The sequence below is a fragment of the Primulina huaijiensis genome, chromosome 10 (assembly GCF_012295235.1).
Source record: "Primulina huaijiensis isolate GDHJ02 chromosome 10, ASM1229523v2, whole genome shotgun sequence".
In the NCBI taxonomy this organism is placed as follows: domain Eukaryota; kingdom Viridiplantae; phylum Streptophyta; class Magnoliopsida; order Lamiales; family Gesneriaceae; genus Primulina; species Primulina huaijiensis.
The window spans coordinates 843,524-866,247 of NC_133315.1; the positions used below are offsets into that span (position 1 = coordinate 843,524).

Consider the following 22,724-nt stretch of genomic DNA (forward strand, 5'->3'; position numbering starts at 1 on the left):
CTTTCTTAAGTCATTCTATATTTTAAATGAAAAAAATCTAAATAATTTTTTTAAATAGATAATTTCTCTAAATTAAAAATAATTTCATGTTAATTATTTAATATTATTTTATCAAATTAATAATAATAATAAAAAGTGTATCTTTTATTAGTTTAAAAGAAAATCTACAGATATAACTATCAATTAGTTATGAGTTCAACCTGGAAACGACACGTGGATGCCGTTTGCTGACGAAACCTTTGGTCTCGTCGTTATCCTCAAGGATCGAACTCTTTAGCGTCACTGGCTTCAGTTCTCAGCATTTTCCGTTGAAAGATATTTCTCGGGTTGTGAGAATCAGGTTTTGGGTTCGGATCTTTTGTTATTTTAATCTCTAAGAAAATTTATTTTTTGTGTTGGCGGTTCGTGTTATATTGTTTTTTTCCTTTATTGTTAATCTCAATTCTTGTTTGGTTTTATGTTTCTTGAATTAATGGGTTTGATGCTTGAGTTTGTTTTTAACTTCCATGTTTGATTTTTGGTGCAATACATTGAACTTAAGTGGAATCATGTTTTCATTTTGCTTTTTTATGATGGTGGTGGTGGTGTGTGTGTGAGAGAGATTTTTGGTCCAAAGTGTTCACTTTTTGGTGGTTTGATTCAGACGGGTTTCTGTTGATTTGGATTATTTGAAATTTTCGGATTGGGTTGATAAGAAATAAGGCAAATGAAATGGATGACGGCGTGGATTTTATCCAGAGGCTTGAGCAGGAGATGTGTATGAAGATTCTGGGGTATTTGGAGGACCCTTCTGATCTTGTTCGCGTTTGTGCTGTTTCAAGTTCTTGGCGTCAATTTGGTGAGCATGATGTCTTCTATCTGTTTGAGAATTTCACTTAGTGGCATTTTTATGAGTATTTTTTGTTTGTTTTATGTGCCCTTGTTTCTCGGATGAATTTGTTTTGGCATAGCCTCAAAGGGTGTGGAACCATCTTGACTGCCTTGAGTTCCGTAATTTTTTTCCCATTTGTGAAGGGTGAGAGAACTTATTGAATTGGTGTTTGTGAAAAATCCTATGTTAGTATGTTGTGATACCTAAGGGTGTGTAGACAGGGGATCAACCACAAATTGGAAGGTCAGAGCGAGACTGGATGAGGTGGTAAATATGCGACTCAACGGATTTTGGGGACCAAACTTGTAGGTTTAGAGCAAATTGCTCATAGGAGTGCTGAAGATTATAGTCTCTTTAGGATTCTTCCCCGCCCATATGCGAGATCCGCCATCCGCCCCAGTCTATAAACCTAACAAAATGTTATTTTCTTCGAGTTACTTGGATTATTAATTTTATAAAGTGAGCATGGTTTGAATTAGCTATTATGGTTCTAGCTTATGGCTTTGGGCATGATATACTTACTATTCTCAATGACACGGGGTGGTATTGTGACGATGAGATGCGAGTAAGTCTGAAAAAGCATATGAAACCACACAATGCTTTCGTATGGCAAATTAGCTTAATAAATCTTGAAAAGTAAATATGGGTATGAAGATTTGCTAGGTGAGCTTATTTCGCAAAGTGTTGTTCTTGTGGCGTCAATGTCATAACTCATGGAGTGATATTATTTATTGATGCCCGCACACAACCGAAATCCCAAACAGCAAAGGCGAGTTATCCACTGTGGTCGTTTCATTGACCTTTAGGGTTTTGACATAGAGCGAGAAACAATAAAGTTGGGACTTCTGATTTGCATCCTTCCAAAATTTATCAAGTGTCTAGTCGTGTAATTTGTTAAACACTCGTCATGTTACAACCTCATTTTGCATGATGCAATTAGTTGGGATAGAAGATTTGTCTCTTTTTCATTTAATGATTTTGGTCAAGGTAAATTGATGTTTTCTTTCATTCAGATTCACTTATATTGAATTCGAACTACTATGCAGTAATCTCGAATGGGCTTTGTAAGGAGGTATGTATAAGAATGTTCCCTGAGACATCAAACTTCAATCACATTGTTGAAATTAGAAACATGTTTGAACCTATGGAAACTGAGAGAGATGATTCTGCTGAATGGGCTTGTCTTGAGAAGGAACATAGAGCATTTGCATCCTTGAGTCGATGTCTTACCTCGTCTACGAGAAAAAATTGCATATTAGATGCTATTTGTGCATCCAGCACGGATAATTACCCCGAGGAAAGCATCAAGAATACATTGGAACCGAGTGACAGGGTCAATCAAAGGGCTTCGTATTGGTCAAGCAAGGGTCAAATTGATCCCACTGTATCTGAGACCTTGATATATGAGTTGGCTGCTACCTTGTGTTTGATCACTGAAGTCCAAGTTCATCCATTCCAAGGTCGGCATAAAGCTTGCTGCGGTGGTTAGTTTTATACACTTCATGTTTATTTTCAAACTAACATCCGAAATTGTTTTCAAAACAGCATATTTTCATTTTGGCTTCCCCATATATTCATCGAAGGCCGTGAGGTTTCATGTTGGCCATCCTAAGGTTCCATTGGAATTTGAAAATGATGATAGAGATCTCTTTCTTCGTGTTCAAGATTTTTCTGACGACAAGTTTGTATGGACGCATTCTTCCCCTGAATTTCCAATGGCGCAGGTTAGTTTTATGGTGTGGTGTTCTTGTGTCTACTTTTGAGATTCATGTGGATAGATTCTTGTTTTATTAGCAACACTTCCAAATGTGAAATAATGTGCGCTGTCTTTTTTGCGATAACATGACTTGTTGTTAATGAGAGTGGTAACTATGAGCTGATAAGAATCAGTCTGTTGTGGCATGAAATCTCAGATCTTGGCTATAAAAATTATATTTGTGTCTCGTTTACACTCACTGCATTTGCTTAAATTATTGTGAGGGATGCCTAACGATCAATTATCTCATTTTATCGATTGAATAGGAGAATCAATTGCAAACATTTAAGCTCCCTGAACCTGTTTTCGCTGTTGGTGGAATCCTGAAAGTAGAGCTATTAGGCAGAGTGCAGACACAAGAATTGGATGGGCAATATTATATATGGTGAGTTATTTTTATGTTCTAGATATTGAATCTCAAAATTTTTTGTCCACGGGGGAGTAAATCACCTCGGGGCCCCTGCTGGATCCGCCTACACTTTCTCCTGCTATATTTAAGAACAACAGTCTATATCTTATATCATATATCTCTCTTTAAAAACGAGGCTGTGAAAACGACCAGTCTTGTCTTACAAGCAATCCTTGCAGCATCAATAATGTGCAAGTTGTTGGTATACCACTCTCACCTGCCTTTGATGTCGAAAAGGTCGACGAACACCAAAAATGCACATTGAAATACTATCCAGAATCTGTCGACCTTTTGTTACCTCCAAAATCTTTGGAGCCGCAATCGAGCACCAGCCCTTCTCGGTTTCACAGGTTCAGTACAAGCTTGAGGTCTTGGGAGCAAATGGTACTCGACACGTTTCGTGCAGCTGGACCTTTGATTGTGGACGATGATGATTCTGATTACGATTATATTGATTAGCAACGTCCTCTACCGAGTGACATCGACTGCTCTTTTTGAGTATCTGGATTAGTTAGATTGTTCGAAGAGTGTTCGGGTTCTCGGGTTACAGGTGTTTTAATTGTCGTCGTCGAGTTTGACTCATAGCTTGTAGAGAAATAGCTAGTCTGTTTCGGACCGGAGGAAGTATATGAGTTGATAACTTTGGCCTTCGGAAGTGTAGAATTGTACGTGTATAAATGCTGAATGCATGCATCAGTCTTTCGTGTATAGTCTTTGTGTTTATTTGGGGTAGTTCTGTCGGTATAATACCATACTATTTGATTTAATAGATGTGTCCCGTATGTATAAACATAGTAAAAAAATATCATATAGTATTATATTGCATGTATGTGACCTACTCATACAAACATTACATAAAACAAGAAAACCGATGACATCCTTAGCAGGCATAAAAATAATATCGAAGGAAATTAAATGTAATTAGGCTTATAAAATTTACTCGTGTAAAATAAAAGAATATTTGCAATAATGTTATTGTATATCACAACAAATAATGAATAATCAAATAAATTTGATTTTAGTCTTTTGATTTTCCATATATGTATTTACTATTTTTTTTCCTTAATTGCTTATAATCTTTTGATTTTTTAGTTTTAAAATCATGAAATCATTTTTTCAAACAAATATATATTTTCAAAAAAACAATTTGAAAATGTTGACGAAACTTTATGTGTGTGAATTATGACGAAAACTTGCGTGAGACGATCTCTCGGGTCGTATTTGTGAGACGCATCTCTTATTTGGGTTATTCATGAAAAAATATTATTTTTTATGCTAATAGTATTACTTTTTATTGTGAATATGGGTAGAGTTCATCCGTCTCACAAATTAAAATCTGTGAGACGGTCTCACATGAAACCACTCGTGAATTATTAGCTAACTAAGTGATGGAGTATATTTCAATTTTATTATTTATCTAATTGTTAAAGTTCAAATTGCTTACAAAAGTTCAAGTCCAGTTGAAATATGCTTCATCTCTTTATCCGTTCCTCCGTATTTCAGCTGGTAAATCAAGATGATTAGTGGAGTTGCTTCCCTTGTCATGATTCCATTCATTACAACTCGGGCCAAATCCTATTTCCCCTCGAAATTTATCAAAAATCGATTATCTTGGGCAGCAGTTTCTTGCTCGCAAAATGCCAAACCTCAACAGCAGCAGCGGCTTAATCTTTCAGTTCTTCGCTTCACACTGGGTATGTTTTTCTCCTTCTCTCTCGTTTTCCTCACCATTTAATTTCGTTTTTTCTTTAGTTTTGTATGAATTTTTCTGGGTTTTATGATTAAAGGGATACCTGGTTTGGATGAATCTTACTTGCCCAGATACATTGGATATTCATTTGGGGCGCTTCTGTTGTTGAATCATTTTTTGGGCTCGGATTCTTCATCGATCACTCCAGCTCAACTGGTTAATTATTTTCTGATATGGAAGTGATTGTGAATTTTACTATATTCTTGGAGATTTTGAGACGCGTGATTTCTTGATACTTTGTAGAGAACGGAGGCTTTAGGACTTTCATTGGCTGCGTTTTGTATATGTGTTCCATATATTGGAAGATTTCTTAAGGTAAAACTTTTAAATTTACCGACTTTTTTCCTTTTCTAATACTTCTAGAAGAAAATGTTATTTCAATCTCCGATTTGATGTGAAGAGAAGTTGTGTATAGCTTGGTTGGTGGGACGGAAGAAGGAGCTCATGTAAGACTAGTTATGTTAAATATAAAACTATCGTCAAACTATTTTTTATGAGTTCAAGTTTTTGCGATGAGTGGTTATTTGTATGGTACCAGAGTACAAGATAGCAAGTTTGAAACATGTAGATGCGACCATTTTGCGTTGAATTAAGTCGATCTTGGCTGATCATCTCTAGATTTTTGTTGCATGATGTCTGACTTGCATACAAGTGTGAGAAATTAATTTTGGGTTTATATTTACCGGTATCTTTGGTAAGCACGTAAGATGGCATGTTAAAGCATAAACTTATTGGAGGGCACCTCTCATTAGCTCGAGCTCGTCGAATCAGTGATTACTGACAATTATGTGGTTATGTGTAGGGGGCTACTCCAATTGATCAGAAGAATATCATAGAAGGTGTTGAGCAAATCTTCCTCATGTCTCCAAACATGGCAGATTCCCTTAAGGAAGATTTGGCGTGGGGAACATATGTGCTACTGCGGAATACAAATTCAATATCCGTGGTGCGTTGCCACCTTAATACCTTAATTATCGTGTAGTGGGACATAAGATGGAAGATTTAATACCTTAAACAAATGTGGATTGTGACATGGCTTTCAGCCTTATGAACTTTGTGAATGCTGTAGCTCATCTCAGTTCAAAATGAGTTGTGTGTGCGAGGCTACTGGAACGTGCCTAAAGATGTATCAAAAGAAAATGCTTTCGGTTGGTTTGAGAAACTGATGGAGAAGATTGGATTCTCCAACTTGAAGAGTCCCTTGTATTTTCAACAGGCTACAGGTATAAACATGGTGTTTTTACTTTTGCAAATGACAAAGGATGTTCTTCTACTAACATTTTTTCAACATTCATGATGTATTTACTCATGAAAATGCAGATTCTGAGCTAATGGGAATGGTCCCCGAGGGTGTTTGTTCTCTCCTTGTACAACCCATTTTGCAAAAACTGAACTTGAGCTCCGAGGAAGGGGAGAAGAACTCGGGTTTTGTTCTATTGGCTTCTAGTATTGATTATGGATATAGTGATAAAGACAAGGCCTGGATTGCTGCAATCGCCAACAAATTTAGAGGTACTTAAAAGACATTTTGTTACATATAGGCAATGGAAATACTCGTCATACCCTCTTATTTAGCATCACTTGCATATGCTTTCTTGATTCTGTATGAATAGAGTTTGTATGTAATATTTATAGTTCTATTTTCCATAACTTGTAGGATAAAATTGTGAGATGCCGTCAATCAAATACAAGTATCAGGACTCAGATGCGGATTCGAGCCCCATCAATCCTTGTTTCTTACAGGAACTTCTCCAAGTCATACACCAGACTCCATCAAGGGACAGGAAAGACGCAGTTTAAGGTAAAAAAGAAAAAAAGCATTCATGACTTTAGGTTGGACAAAAGCTCGATGAAACGAACTGAGTATCCTAGACAATGACTAATCTCTGTCCTGAATGGACCAAGAAAGGGTGCATTGCATGATGAAACATGACATTAGTTTGATAAAAATACTAAGTATCAGTTTTAAGTATTTTTTCACCGTGCAATTTTGCACCCTCGTTATTTATCTTGGCGGAACATAATCCGAGCTTATGTTCTTTCATCAAGTCCTGTCATTTTCTTCCAGTGGGCCAGTGTTACACGAGATCGAAACAGAGAGTCCGGAAAATAGAGGTGGTATGTGTTACATTAAACCCCCTTTGATCGATCGAAACACAGAGTTCCCGAAAAATAGATGAAATCGGTTCCAAAACACGGTGTTTTGGATACATCAGTGGTTCATACAAAGAGGATACCCTTATATCCTCTTTGTGTACATGAAAAAATTTAAAATTATTTGTAATTTTTTTTAAAAAAAGTTGAAATATTTATTTCTCCGAATGCATAAAATGCGCCCGGTAGATCGATCCGTTTACACTCCTTGTATCGCTCCTTGTACATTGCAGATAGTTCTTATGAGAATATAATGATTACAGGTTTGAAAATGAAAGGTTGAAACATAATATTGTAAGAGAGGAAGAATTGAGGCCAACCAGGTCAAGATAAAACATTTTCTTGAAGGGAAAGACAATTTGTTAATCTTATAAATTAGATCACGAGCCAATCGTTACGTTCCGATTATTTTCGTAACACAACAAGTATTGCTCCTTGTCACAATGATACGATATCAAAACATTTGTTCAAGATGCTCTAACGAATTTTTAATGCAAGCGATTTTGGTGGAAGAAACACTCTGTTGCTTCTACAAAGTGGAAATAAACGAACGAATTGAAGAATATGGTCTGCGAAGGATATTTGTATGTATTGGTTTCAAGAAAGCATGCAACAGCGTTACTTTTCCTGAATTTACAGAACTTTGACAACAACAAAAGCCAAGACTGATAGAGCCAATAATTTTGATGTCGTGCCTGATTGTATAGAGTAATTAATTCAAAGAAAAGGGACTATTGTCCAATTTCCATTCATTTTATTTGTCAGTATCGAGTTGAGTTGAGTTGAGTCGAGTCGGGTCGGGTCAAATCCATTATGAATTATTCGCTCTTCTATCACCTATTCAACCTTAAACAGAGAACTCGGACTTTTTACCTCTTAAATTAAACTTTTTTCATATAACATTTGATACTGAGAGTAACAATTATAAAACACAATTTCGTGTGAAGGAATTAGTATGGATTGTTTCTAAATTTTATTTCATCCAAACATACTTCTCGAGTCAAATATTTATTTCTTATGTATTTAACACACATTGAATACAGGTCAAATCAAATGTTTTTAAGTTGAATAGATCATCTAATGGGCCAAATTAATCTTTGAAATGAGTTTGAAAATTTATTTTAGATATGTTTCAACAAGTTGGTCATATTACCTAAAAATTGGTCGCCAATGAAGAATATTAGATATTTTGTGTACTTATGATTAATTCTCGTGGTTATTTGGCTATTGCGAGCAAATAGAGTAAAATCCGAGCTTGGTTTGCGCTCTTCCTTTTAACTTTAACTTAAGGTTGCGTTTCGAAGAAGCATTTACAGGAGGATTTGAAATGATTCTATATTAGGATGTAATTGAAATCCATAATAATAATTCAAAAATAACTATTTTGGATTTGAAATTTTTCGTCGAGTAAATTTATCCAAACAAACCAATTTATTTGTTATTGTAGATTTGAAATCCTTAAGTTCAAATTCATAAATTCAAATGCAACCTAAAATTATTTGAATATTGATATCGTACTTACTCATTGGGACTAGGGATATAATCGAGTCGAGCCGAGCCGAGCCGAGCTTTTGAATGTTTGAGCTAGACTCGTTTATAATCGAGCCGAGCTCGAACTTTATTTAACTAATATATTCATGGCTCACGAGCTTATTCAAGCTTTTATCGACTCTAAATGGACTTAATAAATGTGAATTATATATTTAAATTTTCATTAAATTCATTAAAAAGTAAATTATATATTTAGAGAAAAATTTAAAATTCTTATTAAAATTTGTAAATTTATTATAATAAATAAATTTAATAGATTTTTTTTATATATTTCATAAGTAATATGCAAAATCAATAAATTTAATATCAAAACTATAATTTTTTCAGCTAAGAGATGAATCATGAACTTACCAACGAACATGTTCACGAGCTAATTAGCCGAATATTGTAAAAATTGAGCTTGATTTGTTTATTTTAATGAGTCTCGTTAAACGAGTTCTTATTGAATCGAGTTTCGAATAGCTCACAAACGGTTTGGTTCATTTGCTGCCTTGTTTGCTTGGCTTCCGAACTGAAAATTGACGAGATTAGATAAAAATATGCAATGGTGTGCCAAGTTGTGCCACCAGCTTGACCAGGCATGGGTGAAAACTTGCAATTCATGAGTGTGTAGATATTTCTTCGGTAGGTAAGGGTCTCGGGTACGTCAAATTGGGCAGCTAATTAGTCCAATATTCAAAGATTTGGGAAATCATGCTGAAATTGTTTAGAGTCTGAGTAAACGAAAACATACTAACGTATACTAGTCAAGATATTTAACGACGATGACGGGTATGAAACCACTAGTTATTTGTGATATTTCTTGTCCCAAATGATAAAAATTGAAGATTTAAAATAGGTTTATAATGGGTTACAATAAACTTCTATAGCAACTTGGATTAATCATTTTCATAAAACGATGATGAATTCGATGTAACTGCTATAGGGACTCATTGTGCATTCACGCAAGTGCGGATATGAGCTCATGACATGACATTATTGGCATCAAATACTAAGTTCTAACCATTAACCAAGCTTTTGAGAATAAAAATATAGAAAAGTGGTGTCTCGGAGATTCCAACATAATCCCAAATCACTTTTTTTTTTTTTTTTTGGCAAAGATAGGACCTAAAGTTAGGCCATATCTTCTGTTATCTTATCCTATCCCATGATTGGATCACATTCACTCGTTGGCAAACGGACAAAATATTATTATTATTATTATTATTAAAATAATATTTCGAGGAAAAAATCTTTACAAGTTGTTCAAAACCCCAACAACTTTGTTGTCATTTTAAATGTGGTCATTTAATTAATAATAAGTAGGGTGTGATACTATCTCACGAATGAGATAATTAACGTTATTCATATTTATGATAATAAGTAATATTTTTTACATATAAAATAATATTTTTTGATGTGTGATCCAAATAAGATATATCTCTCACAAAATTGACTCGTGAGATCAATTTAAAAAGTTTTTGTATTTAATTAATTTATTATTATTATTGATATACTAGGGGTGGGGGATTGTAGGGTTTGTACCCATTTAATTCAAGAATGTACAGATATATTTCGTTTTCATTGCTTACGAGTATGTGTCACCAAACCTGGATTTTTATCTTGTCTCCTTGATAGGATGCATCCCATCTTTCTATATTTTGTGGTAAATAAATCAANAATCTATTCAAATCTACATATGATATAAGATTTAATTATTTTTAGGGAAAAAGATTTTTTCCCATTTAACTTGTACAATTTTGAGTTTCGATTTATTAAGTTTTCAAATTTAAGTTTTGATTTTGAGACGGTCTCACAAATTTTTTTCCTGAGATCAGTCAATCATACTCATGTTTACAACCAAAAAATAATATTTTTGGAATTAATTTTTTTTTTTTGAGTGACCTAAATAGAAGATCCGTCACAAGAAATTAACTTGTGAGATTGTCTCAAGAGAGTTTTTGTGTATACAAATTTATGTATAATATATATTTATATATATTATAAAGCAAAATGGGGTGTTACAGTTCGATGGTAAAGTGGTCTACAGAGTTCAGACAAGGACCCAAAAAATTTAATGACGTCAAATCAACTTGTTATTGGTTAGAAAGTTGCATTTGAATTTGAATTCGAATTCGAATTCGAATTCTTTGGTCCATACCAAAATGCAAATTCCAAATTTTGGAAGAGTTGTGGTAATATACCTTCGAAATATGAGATCGGTCTTTAGCTCAATGTTCTCACCCACCAACTTAAGCTGGCTCTCTCTCCGAGTTCGATTCCCCTCCTCAGCGTGCGTTGTAATAAAAAATATATATATACATTCGAAATACAAAATTTGGAGATGGATAATTTTTTTTTTATTATTTGTACATTTGTTTGTCCTTAAATTATAAAAGCGTGCATGCACAATTTCAAGATCAATGTGATTATCGATATTCAAAATCAAGCGAAAACAATAAAATATCACAAACTTAAAAAGAGTTATATTTCGACTATTCTACCTCTTTATTATATATCATATCATATACCTAACAAAAGTGGCAACTATTTCTATTCCACAACTACTTTTCCAATAATTATATTATATATAAATATTATTGGAACTTCGTTATGAAATTATTTTAAAGTTAAATGAAACATACTCTACCATACTTATATTATTAAATTATACAACAATTCAAACATTATATTTTACGCGTTATACAAAATAGATGGTCACATAAGGTATTAAAATTATTTTCACTACCTAATGTTATGGTAAATTTTTCAGTCAACTCGTTGCTCAAAATATTCTCTTTAACAATGGGACGAAATACTTTGACACACTTGATGTTCCAAATTATGTTACATTTTGTTTAAACAAATTTTGTTTGCAAAAATTATTAAAAGGAAAATGTATTAAACACCATATATGAAGAAAATAAAATAAATCACAGACAAAAAATTATATTCATCTATTTTTTTTATTTAAAAAATCATTAATATATTGTTTTAATAATTTATCGTACTTGAGATACAATTTATTATTGATTTCTTTATTTAAAAAAATATATATGAATCGAATTTTTTATCAATGATTAATTGTATTTTGTTCATATATGATATTAAGTGCGTTTAATTTTTAATAATTTGTGCAAACGAAATTTGTTTGAGCAAAATGTAGCACATTTTGAAACACCAAGTGTAGAAGACGATTTCAACTGATCAAGATTACATGAACGATACGAGTACCACCATGATAACGTGAACACTCACAGCCAAGATCAATATTTCTCCAATGACTGTATAACAACATCGATAATGCATTCATGAGGAATTCGATCGCTAGCCATATCAATCGTCGTCCGATATTGAACTAGGTAACTTTCAAACCGTAACCTGATCGGGGTGAACCCCTTCAGTAAAAGTACACATTCTTCTCACAAGAAACAATCTTTCAGTTTGATGTTGTCCACTCACTTTTTCATTTATATATATATATGAAGCTAGCCAACCTCAAAACATATATTATACACGTCGTCGTAATATTCGGAGAGTGGTCGAACCGTGATGTTTGGACCGTTGTACGATTTAAAATATTCGAGTTGTATCGTTACCAAAAGAAATCCTAATAATTGATATCAGATCCAGTGTTACATGTTTGATTCATATTGACTGCAATGAGTGTAATTTTAAGGAGAAAGATTGTTATGAGTGCAATAATTTTCTGTTATGAGAGCGATCGAACTATGACGTTTGGGCTGATATACGGTTTAAAATATTTGAGTTGTATATTTACTATCAGTTATAGCTTTGATCTAATGGTAAGCACTTGATGTGATAAATATAAATTAATAAATTTGTTGGACTCATTATATATTATTATAAAATAAAAAAATTAAATATAATATATATAGTCATTATAAATATTAATTGCAATAGTTGTACACAACGTTTTGATTATTTAAAAAACACAATAAAAGAATAATCTATTGGTATACTTTCTTCCACGCTACCACAATGGTTGTCGAACACACATAAATATGTAATTCGTATAATTAAAGTCAAACTATATATCGATCGTATCAAGATTTGTTTTTTGAATTTCCCTCGGAATATTTTAAATATAAGTCTTTGTATCATTATAATAATTTATTGGTATTTTAATTTATATTAAATATTAGCACACAAGTAAGTGTATGTGTGCAACGTTAGTCCCACAAATATTTTTTTAATAAAAAAATAGACAAATTTGTCATAAAGTTTGATATTATTTTAATAATTTTAAAAAATCAATCTTTTGTGTAAATTTAGTGCTTAATTTTTGGCATAAATAAAGTTTAAATTTCAATTTATTTTTATTTAATATTCCATTTGTGAGGATATCTAGATCTATTTTTTTTTATTGATTTTTTTACCATGATGTACTTTGGGAAATGAGCATTGTACTAACAAAACTTGCCATGAATGGTAACATAACCAAGAACCAAAAAGAGCGAATTTTACCCCACCCCACCATGAGGTGTGTTTCCTCCTCTTAAGCGTTGGGGGGTGGGGGGGGTGGGGGGGAAGAGTTGGGGGGCGTGGGGGGTGCCTCCTCTTTAGGACAAAATTCAATAATTGTATTCATTGACATTTTAACATTTAATGATAATTGTACTTTACATTAAAAAAAACAGTAATTTATCGTAAGGAGTTTAATGAACCTCCACGAGAGAATCGAATCTTGATTTCCCCAAATGATAATTTCATATTTAGAATAAATTTTAGTAAACAAATATTTAATCACATTTGTATATGTGATAATTAATTATTTATATATTGGCACGAGATTTTTTACATGAAGAATATGAGTTTTATTTTTATTTTTAAATTTAAAAAAAAAAAGAGAAATATGAGCTATTATGTGGTGTACGTACCCTTGATATCATATTCATACTTTATTATTTTTTAAAAAAAAATCTAAAAATTAAATGAAACCAATTTAAGGTAAATCAATTTTTTTTCTAACATGTTTAAATTATCAATCAAGTACTTTTCAATGTTTTTTTTTTCCAATCAACATATTTCTAGAATGTATACAAATACAGATAATTTTATATTCAACAAAATTGAATTGATAATTTAAAACAAGCAAAAATAGAATTGATTTTGATACAAATTCAATATAAGTAAGCAAGGTATTCAGAAACTTAACCGAAACGTAAAATCAAACAAAACCATATGATTTGGACCTTTTAGCCCAAATAAACATAATACAAGCTCAAAAGTTTAGGTTTTTAATATCTTTCAACATTTTGTAACCTTCATAATTATTTTAATTTGCGGCTTTTATTTATAATAATTCTAATTTACGACAAAAAAAAAATGTTAAATCAATTTTATCAAGTGTAAATTGCTACTTTTTTCAAATTATCACATGTACTAATTCACTATGAAACTTAAAACTAGTCGTTCCAACAAGAACAAACCAAACCAAACCGAAATTGGTAAAAATTCGTGTGAGACGGTTTCATTGGTCGTATTTTGTAAGACAGATATCTTATTTGGGTCATCCATGAAAAAATATTACTTTTTATGCTATGAGTATTACTTTTTATTGTGAATATCGGTAGGGTTGACCCGTCTCACAGATAAAGATTCGTGACACCGTCTCACAAGAGACCTACTCACCGAAATTCATGGTTTGGATATAAACATGGAAAGTATTGGTTTGGTATGGAATTTTGTAAAATCGATAAAAATGGATTGGTTTGAAATTTTATCTAAAATCGAACCAAACTATAGTTGAACACCTCTATAAATAAAATGTTTTTTTTTTCAAGATTACAATTAAGTCAATGAAAGTCAAAATTACCATTGTAATATGTAAAAAAAATTTACCAATATAAATATGCAAAATGCTTCTTAATGACTCAATAATATCACGAAATTATAAATTATTGGACGAATCATTTTGATTTTTTAAAAAATTAGATATAAAATAAATTATAACAAAAAATTTATGTAAAAATATTACAGACCTATACAAAGATGCCACGTGTTACGCATATATAAGACATGTGCTTTCTTGATAGAGATAAATAAATAAAGGATATTCCATAAAATAATTTTCAACAAAATCGCTTCAAAAAGGTTGGAGAAGTTGTTAGAATTCAAATTCAATGGCTGCTTTTTTTAATGGTTGAATTTTCAAGATTGTGAAAACAAATAATTATATTATTTCACGTTATCAAATACTCGAATCCCACTAAGAAAGCATGCCTAAAAGCTGAATTTACCCCTAACGAAAATGTAAATTATTAAATTATTTTAATTTTGATCTAATCGAGTTCGAAACTCAATTATAACATAATTTTTATTAAAAAAATAATTAAATAAATTAATAATCAATAATAATAAAAAAACTAAATTAACATAACCTAAAAAAATAACAAGAATTAATTTAACATAGACTATCTCCCTTGTTTTCTGCTTTGTGCGAGTCATCTTTTCCATCATCTTCTTCGTTTTCATCAAGAATTCTGTATTCTCTGGTCAATTCTTCTGCTTTTCGGGCCTCGAATTCCCAATCGGTTAGCAGCAGAACAACCATCATTGTTACCACGCATGAAATTTGGGCCGCCAAAAGCCCGAACCACAGGCCCTGGAAGTCCATTCTCAAGAAGAAAGCTAACCCCACAGCCACCGGCATTCCCACCAGATAGAAGCATCCCAAGTTGATGTTTGCGCCAACTTTTGGCCGGGCCGTTCCCCTTAGCACCCCGCAGCCCGTAGTCTGCGGGCAGTTCCCCAGCTCGCAAAGCCCGATTATCGGAAGAACCAGAGATGTCAATGCGATTATCTCTTTATCTTGCGTGAACATGGTCGCCCATATGTTTCTAACTGAAACTGCAAAAAGCAAGGAGATGAATCCCAGTAAGAACCCGCCGGAAAGCCCGACAATGGCGGCGAACTTCGCCTTCTGGGGCCTGCCGGCTCCTACCTCGTTGCCCACTCTAGTTGACACGCTGAAACTGAGTGAAGATGGGAATATGTAGATTAATGCGGTGGTTTGAATCAGAATCCCCATTGATGCAACTGTTGCCTTTGGGTTTAGCAGCAGCCCACAAATCAAGATCATTATTTCATACCACCACCATTCAAGACAAACTGAAACACAGCTTGGAATAGCTAGATTCAGGAGAAATTTCCAGCCTTTTAAACACTCCATCGATACGCCTTCCCAAGTTTTTTTATACACTCCAGATACTATTATATAGACAACTAACGATGCAACGAGGTTTATATTTGTCCAAACCCCAGCAAATGCAACTCCTTTTATACCTAACTCGAGCTTTGAAACGAGGAGATAGTTAATAGGAACATGCAAAAGAATCGAAACCGCTGCGCAGAAAGTTAGAGGCAAAGTTATGGATTGAGTTCTCAGGTAGATTCTCAGTGGATGTAATACGGCCTGAGCAAACAGATCAGGTAAAGAATAGAACAAATATTCTTGAGCTTGCGCTGCAATGGATTCATCTTGCCCACAAAAAAGAAGAATCCTTTTCATGTTTAACCACAAAGCGGATATTGGAAATGAGGCGAAAACAAGCAAAAGTACTGTTCTTTGCAAAGAAAGTCCGAGGAGTTTGTACTTTTTGGCTCCAAAAGCTTGTCCGCAAATGGGTTCCATCCCCATGGCTAAACCAGAGAGGATAGAGTAACCGGTGATGTTAGCGAATCCAACTGCCAAAGAACCTCCGGCTAAAGCTAAGTCCCCTAATCTGCCAAGAAAAAGCATTGAGATTATGGACCTGGAGTAGAGTAGCAGACCTGTAAGGATCATTGGGAGAGCTATTCTGGCTATGGATATGGATTCTTGAAGAAAGAGTGACAGATGATTGGTGGGGTTGTGTGGTTTCTGTGTGGGTTGGATTAGTGTTGGGGTTTTGGGGATCAAAGAAGTGAACATGTCGGAATCTTGATGATCTGAGGGATTATTGCATTTGATGCACATTTTTTTTGTGGGGTTTTCAGTGTTTGTATTATTTGGTGTTTGTGTGTGTGAGAGAGAGGTAGAGAGAAAGATATGTAGCGTGTGCGTGTGTGTGTTTTTGTTTGTGGAATTCTTGAAAGAATGGGTTGAAGGTGGGTATATATATACTGCAAATGGGGTCGGCCGCCGCGTGAAGCTGGCGCTTGGCTTTTATAAATGGGAGGTGTATTGTAGTGTAGAGCGCGCCGGCGGGCATGGGAAGGAACTAAGATCCTAGCGCACACGGATTTCTCAAGCATGTTTAGAATGAGGACTACATCAATAAACCGTGATTTATTCGAATTTTGTATGAGAAAAACTCCAAAAATCTTAGCCTAATTTTGGTTGTTTTGGGTTTTGGATATTACCTTTGTCTAATAAGTTTTTTTTTTGTTTTACTTTTCGTCTTTTTTGTCGGATCATTGACGCGGCGCTGAATATTACTTATATGATTCCAAATTAATGATATGTCCGATATCATGTAAACCATCCAACCAAAAACGAATGAAAAGTAGAAAAACTTAAACTTTGAACTAAAACCAAATTCATTCTTTTTACATGTGTCCAAAAGCCAAAATTGCCCATCTTATTCAACTAATTTTGCAATTTTAATTTTTGGTAGTTGGAACGAACATCATCATATATGAAGGGAGTTTACGAGTCCATGAATAGATAGTGTAATGCATAAACACGACAAATGTTACTTTAATTTAAATGGAATTAGAACAAATGTTGCTTGCGAGCAAATATGCGACACCTGTTCCATTTCCATCAAATATCAAGTCTCAATTAATATATAGGCACGCACTCGTGCTCGTGTTAACAAATTTAAAAATATTTATTCAAGATCTAATTAACATGATAGTATTAAAAAAGAACAGGTTTCTTTTGAGACGAGTCAACGCTACTCATGTTTACAATAAAAAAATAATATTTTTCACGGATGATCCAAATAGAAAATCTGTCTCACAAAATTGACACATAAGATCGTCTCAAAAGAGTTTTGTGATTAAAAAAAAATTCTTGTGGAGCTTTGGACTCGATTATAATATTTGCTTCGATATCATGTTAGAAATTACTAAATCACTAACACATGCCAACAAATTTTTGTGGGATAGGTATTTTTTAAAAGTAAATCATGCATGCCAACTATATAATGTTATGTTAAAAAAATTATAATTCGACCAAATTGATTAATATTTTTATATGTAATAAAAAAATAGATATTTATTTCTTTTTTGCATCTTATTTTAGCATAATCTTTCAATAACAAAAAAAAAATATTAAGTACTTGAAGCTTTTGATACGTTCTCAAACAAGGTAAGCAAATTTATTTTTATATCGTTAAAATGCCATTAAATGATTTAGACTAATTTCAAATTTAACCTAATTTTATACGTGTATTAATTACCCAAAAAAATTGCAAAATTAGCCCTTAGATTATTGAATCAACTAAATATATATATGCTTCTAATAATTTTTGGGTAGGTCTTATGTAATACGGTTTCACGAATCTATATTTATGAGACAAGTCGGCTCGATAAATATATGTGAGATGGTTTCATACAAATTTTCCTGATATATATATATATATATATATTTATTTATTTATTTATTTATTTATCTATTTATTTATCGTGTGCTTGTAAATTATTTTTTTGTCAAACTTTATGTATAAATAAAAAGACAATAAAAACGACAAAAACGAGATAATCGAAGGGCGAAATTTGTCATCGGTGGGCCCAACAAAATCCAACGGCCTGTTAATGGCCCAAGTTTTGCTGTCTTTCATCTCCCAATGACAGAAAATGTCAAAAGTTTTAGATTTACCAAAGATTTTAAGTCCAATTTTGTTCCGGCACGGCAAGTGTGACAAACTATGTATACTTTTGCGGTAAAAATGTATTTGCAAAAATTAACGATGAACTCGAAGTGGTGATAATTTTATATCGTGCCAAATTATTTAATGCACCAGTATGTGAGAGGATGATCGATGTGACGTTTTGCAAGATGTTCTCGCGAACATCTTGCGACGCTCGTGAAGTGCCCACCGACAGATACACATAATATCAAAACTATATATATATATATATATATATATATATATTAATGTTATTCTACTCCATTTTATAATATTTACACTTTATATAATATATATAAAAAAAATAACAAATTGAAATGCAAACAACAAAAGACAATGTAAATAACACCACTCAATGTGGGTTAATATCAGAATGGGAAACAAATCACTATACATAATTATAAGAATAGTTTGATTAATATTCCGATAAGTTTAAGAAAAAAATTTACAATATTATATTGATTTGGTCTTGTGAGCGTGTGGAAAATTTCGACTTCAAATGTGAAAGAGCAAATTTTCATCTCAACTCTGCCATTCACATTAAACTAATTTTATATATTTTTTTATTTAGTCCCAAATAAAGTTATATATGATGAGATTATTAAAGCTTGAAAACATTATGTTAATGTTAATATTTTATATTTCGCAGATGATTCCTTCTCCCGAAATAATTTAAGGCAAAAACTTGTCTGAGACGATCTCACAGGTCGTATTTTGTGATACAGATATCTTATTTGGGTCATCCATGAAAGAGTATTACTTTTTATGCTAAGAGTATTATTTTTCCCGTCTCACAGATAAAGATTCGTGAGACCGTATCACAAGAGACTTACTTATAATTTAATATGCATAATCTCTTTAAAAAAATAAATTAAAAAAGGCTTTCTAATTAATTTTTGTATAACTTTTCTTACAACTTATAATTTTTTTTTTCTCATTTTGATATTGGGCCATCAATTACGATTGAAGGACTTTGAATATTTTGGTCATTGTACTTCAACTAAGAAGACCACATTGATTTCATGGCGATAAGAAAATTTGTGGCAAACTATGTGATTGGCTGTTTTAAGTCAACTGGTCAATATCATTTATAGTCATCAATTCTTTTTTAAAGTGAGTGATTGATAATTGATTCATGCCATTAAAAATAATCAATGCAAAAATGCTTTTAATTAACTCAAATATCTGTGACAAATCCATGTTATATACATAAAAATTCATTAAAACAATATATTCTTAATCATCATTGTTGAGTTTATTAAGGAAGAATAACCTTTTTGTCTCGTAATTTATAATTTTTGTCATGTTATCAATTAATTCACAACATTAATACACTAATTTGTATTTTTTTCAATCTTAGTTCTTTTCCACCAGAATATTGACATGACTCTAGTAAATACTGACATGATACCGGAAAAACACCGATATGTCGATGAGAAATGACTAAAATTGAAAAAAAAGTTAAGTTATTAGATTAAAATCGTGAATTTACTAATAAAATGACCAAAAACGAAAAATATACCGGTTATGAAGTCGAAAAAATTAGTCTTCCAATTGATTAGTGACATGTTTCACATTTTAAAATTTTGAATTACGGTTTTACCACTCGTTGGCTTCATATATAGATGGAGAATTCATAAAATCATTATGAATTTTGCACAATAGATTTGTCAAAAATTATTTTGTATTTACTAGTCCCTTTGGAATTAGTGGTCAAAGTTGATAAGAAAATAATTGGAAAATCCTATAAATTATTTCAAACTTATCCTACAACTCGCATGTGTAACCTCAATGGTTCAGGTGTATGCTAGCCGTGAGATCACAAATCTTTATAATTTTAGATCAAACTCATTTAGTCTTTTGTGGACATATCCTAATTGTCCATATTTATTCATTAAAATCTTTTAATTATAAATAGCCGAACTCGTTTTGGTTTAACCCATTGATTCACTATTGGCACTTAGCAACGTCGTGTCACGATCCCTTAGATACAAACTGATTGTGTCTACAAGAATCTTTAGTTACAATTAGCGTGCAACACGATCTTTTCAACTCATATGTTCTGATCGGATTTTGGGACACTGGTTTGCCAAGATAATATAAATCAAATAGCTATGCTTACATTCCAAAGTGTAGTGTGTAACTAAAGAAACTATTTTCTCTAAAACACACATTCTACTATGCCCAGAGATTCCTAGGAATATTCATTTGATAAAACACATAGGACATCCACTAATATACTCGAGCGGCTGAATTCCCAACTACAATGCACAAGTTCCTAACCAATTTACAATACACCGAACTTGCCACCTAGTAACTCTCAGGTAGTCGGAAAACAAGTCATAATGCAGTACCCGTTGAATAGGATTACAATGGTGTATTGGATCATGAAAATAATGGTACACAACTATAACTATAAATTCTATACTCGACCAGTGGTAGCTACTTAGAGAATTTAGGACGAGGGTAATTCATTGTACTTATATCAAGCATCTATTCGAGTGTGTGGATGTCCCTACAACTATGTTAATGAAACATAGCAATGACATATCAAGAATACTAGTATCGAGTGAGCTTTTCAATATCTCACTTCTTGATAGCTCATCGACTAAGAATTAATTTAGAGATTACAGTCACTAAGAAATGTGTGCTATGATTACATACAATTGCGTAATCACAATCCTCATTGACTATAAGTAAACTCAATGTATTTATATTAATGCAAATGCATGGTTATAAATATAAAATAATACAAATTAATAATCGTTTATTGAATAAAAAATATTTTACAAAATATATAGTTAATAAAACCTACAGCCACATATTCACTTATTTGCCAAAATACTCATTCCCCATAATATCAATATTTTTATTAAAAAAATTAAACAAAAAAATTCAAGCAAAACTTTGGAAACAAAAAATTTCTTCAATATCTCTACAATATTATACATTAAAAAAATCAATTGATTTTACTTACAATTTTTGTTTTCTTCATTTCCTGCAAGCAATTGATATTTAGTTCCAATTTTATGAGTCATAATTGGCATTAACATTTTTCAATGAGGCGAAAGATTTAAACGAAGTTTTATTATGATGTATGGCCTGATATAATTTTAGTCTTACACTTATTTCTGCACCCAATTTAATTATTTTTTTGTCACATGTTTATTTAATGAATTTAATTAATCTTTTCTGTAGACTGCCTCTACTTAAGACAAAAATACCGACAGAAAAGAATGTAATATACATGAATGTGAATATTGGAAATTTTGAGGTATAATTAATGTGTTTAAATACTAAGTCCACCAAGTCAAAGGTTGAGTGGACCAAGTCTTGTTTCAAAGTCATCTAATGTATCGAAAAATTATAAAATTAAGACCACTAAAACCGATTTTAAAAACAAAAATAATAGTAGTTTCTTTGGGAAAAAAACGTCATAATCAATGTAGAATAGATGACCACCAGTTGCATAAATTAAGAAAATATAGATTTGAAATTTAATTAAAATATGGGACTTGATGAATTTTCATAAAACAAATCATTTTAGTTTTTGAAAAATGAAATATAAATTTAAATATTTTTATATCTTAAAATAATTATTTTTATTCATTTGTTAAGAACTTGCGTTTTTATATATGAGTTCGGGAGAATCTTTAGTTCGAACAAAAACAATTTGCTACATAATAAGTCCGAAAATAATAGTATTAGTAGTAGTGACTACTGAAATGTACAAAATTCTCATAAAATATTTTATAAAGGTCTAGAATTAATTAACTAATTAGTTGATTAAATAAATTAAATAATAATTTTAGAGGGTCTAGAATTAATTAACTAATTAGTTAATCAATAATTGATTAATTCATGATATAATAAATATGAAAATTTTATTTAATGAAAATAAAAAATCCTGGTGGGAGTAAGATTATGAATCTCAATAGGAAAATGACTCTTGATGTGATCAAGAATTAAACTCTATAAATATTTCATTGAGGGTCATATGAAATAAGAATTTTTCCATATAAAATTTTTTCCACCAAAATTTTTTTTCTCCTCCCTTCATCCATAATTTCGGCCACTTGTGTTTTTCTACAAGAAAAATTCTTGGCCAATTCCACGGCCATCATCACCACAAGATCCCTAAAACTCCGGCGATTCAGTCTCAACGCAAAGTTTGTTTAGGATCTATAGTGCTATCTAAACAAGGAATCCGGTCTCCGATCGTGGGCTTAATTTGACGATCAAAGACGCAAAGGTGATATATAAGAAGGGCCAACTCCACTAATCTTGGACTTGTTTAGTGTCCAGCGTAATATACGCAAAGGTGATAATTATAAACATCATATCGATGTTTAAATTAATGCGACGTCCAAGGAAAATTTCAAACATCAAAACTA

General features: G+C 32.1%; 3 protein-coding genes across 5 annotated transcripts; 2 read left to right on the top strand and 1 right to left on the bottom strand.

Annotated features, from left to right (window-relative positions):
- Nucleotides 1–203: 203 nt before the first annotated feature.
- Nucleotides 204–3,854, top strand: LOC140986863 (F-box protein At4g00755-like). 3 transcript variants are annotated; one of them, XM_073455238.1, is made up of 6 exons: nucleotides 204–340; nucleotides 644–838; nucleotides 1,918–2,331; nucleotides 2,417–2,595; nucleotides 2,894–3,012; nucleotides 3,216–3,854. In XM_073455238.1, the coding sequence occupies exons 2-6, from the start codon at nucleotides 712–714 to the stop codon at nucleotides 3,493–3,495; spliced, it is 1,119 nt and encodes a 372-aa protein (XP_073311339.1). In that variant the 5' UTR covers nucleotides 204–340; nucleotides 644–711; the 3' UTR covers nucleotides 3,496–3,854. The 3 variants fall into 3 exon arrangements, with proteins under 3 accessions (XP_073311339.1, XP_073311340.1, XP_073311341.1); XM_073455239.1 differs by having other exon boundaries at nucleotides 282–347; XM_073455240.1 differs by lacking the exon at nucleotides 204–340 and adding an exon at nucleotides 381–476.
- Nucleotides 3,855–4,516: 662 nt separating this feature from the next.
- LOC140986394 (protein COFACTOR ASSEMBLY OF COMPLEX C SUBUNIT B CCB2, chloroplastic-like) lies at nucleotides 4,517–6,567 on the top strand. The gene is made up of 7 exons (XM_073454620.1): nucleotides 4,517–4,730; nucleotides 4,824–4,942; nucleotides 5,030–5,101; nucleotides 5,589–5,732; nucleotides 5,856–6,009; nucleotides 6,107–6,298; nucleotides 6,444–6,567. Exons 1-7 carry the CDS (start codon nucleotides 4,553–4,555, stop codon nucleotides 6,446–6,448), a joined length of 864 nt encoding a protein of 287 aa, XP_073310721.1. The 5' UTR covers nucleotides 4,517–4,552; the 3' UTR covers nucleotides 6,449–6,567.
- An 8,221-nt stretch (nucleotides 6,568–14,788) lies between these two features.
- Nucleotides 14,789–16,576, bottom strand: LOC140985662 (protein DETOXIFICATION 49-like). Its single transcript, XM_073453535.1, has one exon. It carries the CDS (start codon nucleotides 16,449–16,451, stop codon nucleotides 14,898–14,900), a length of 1,554 nt encoding a protein of 517 aa, XP_073309636.1. The 5' UTR covers nucleotides 16,452–16,576; the 3' UTR covers nucleotides 14,789–14,897.
- Nucleotides 16,577–22,724: the final 6,148 nt, after the last annotated feature.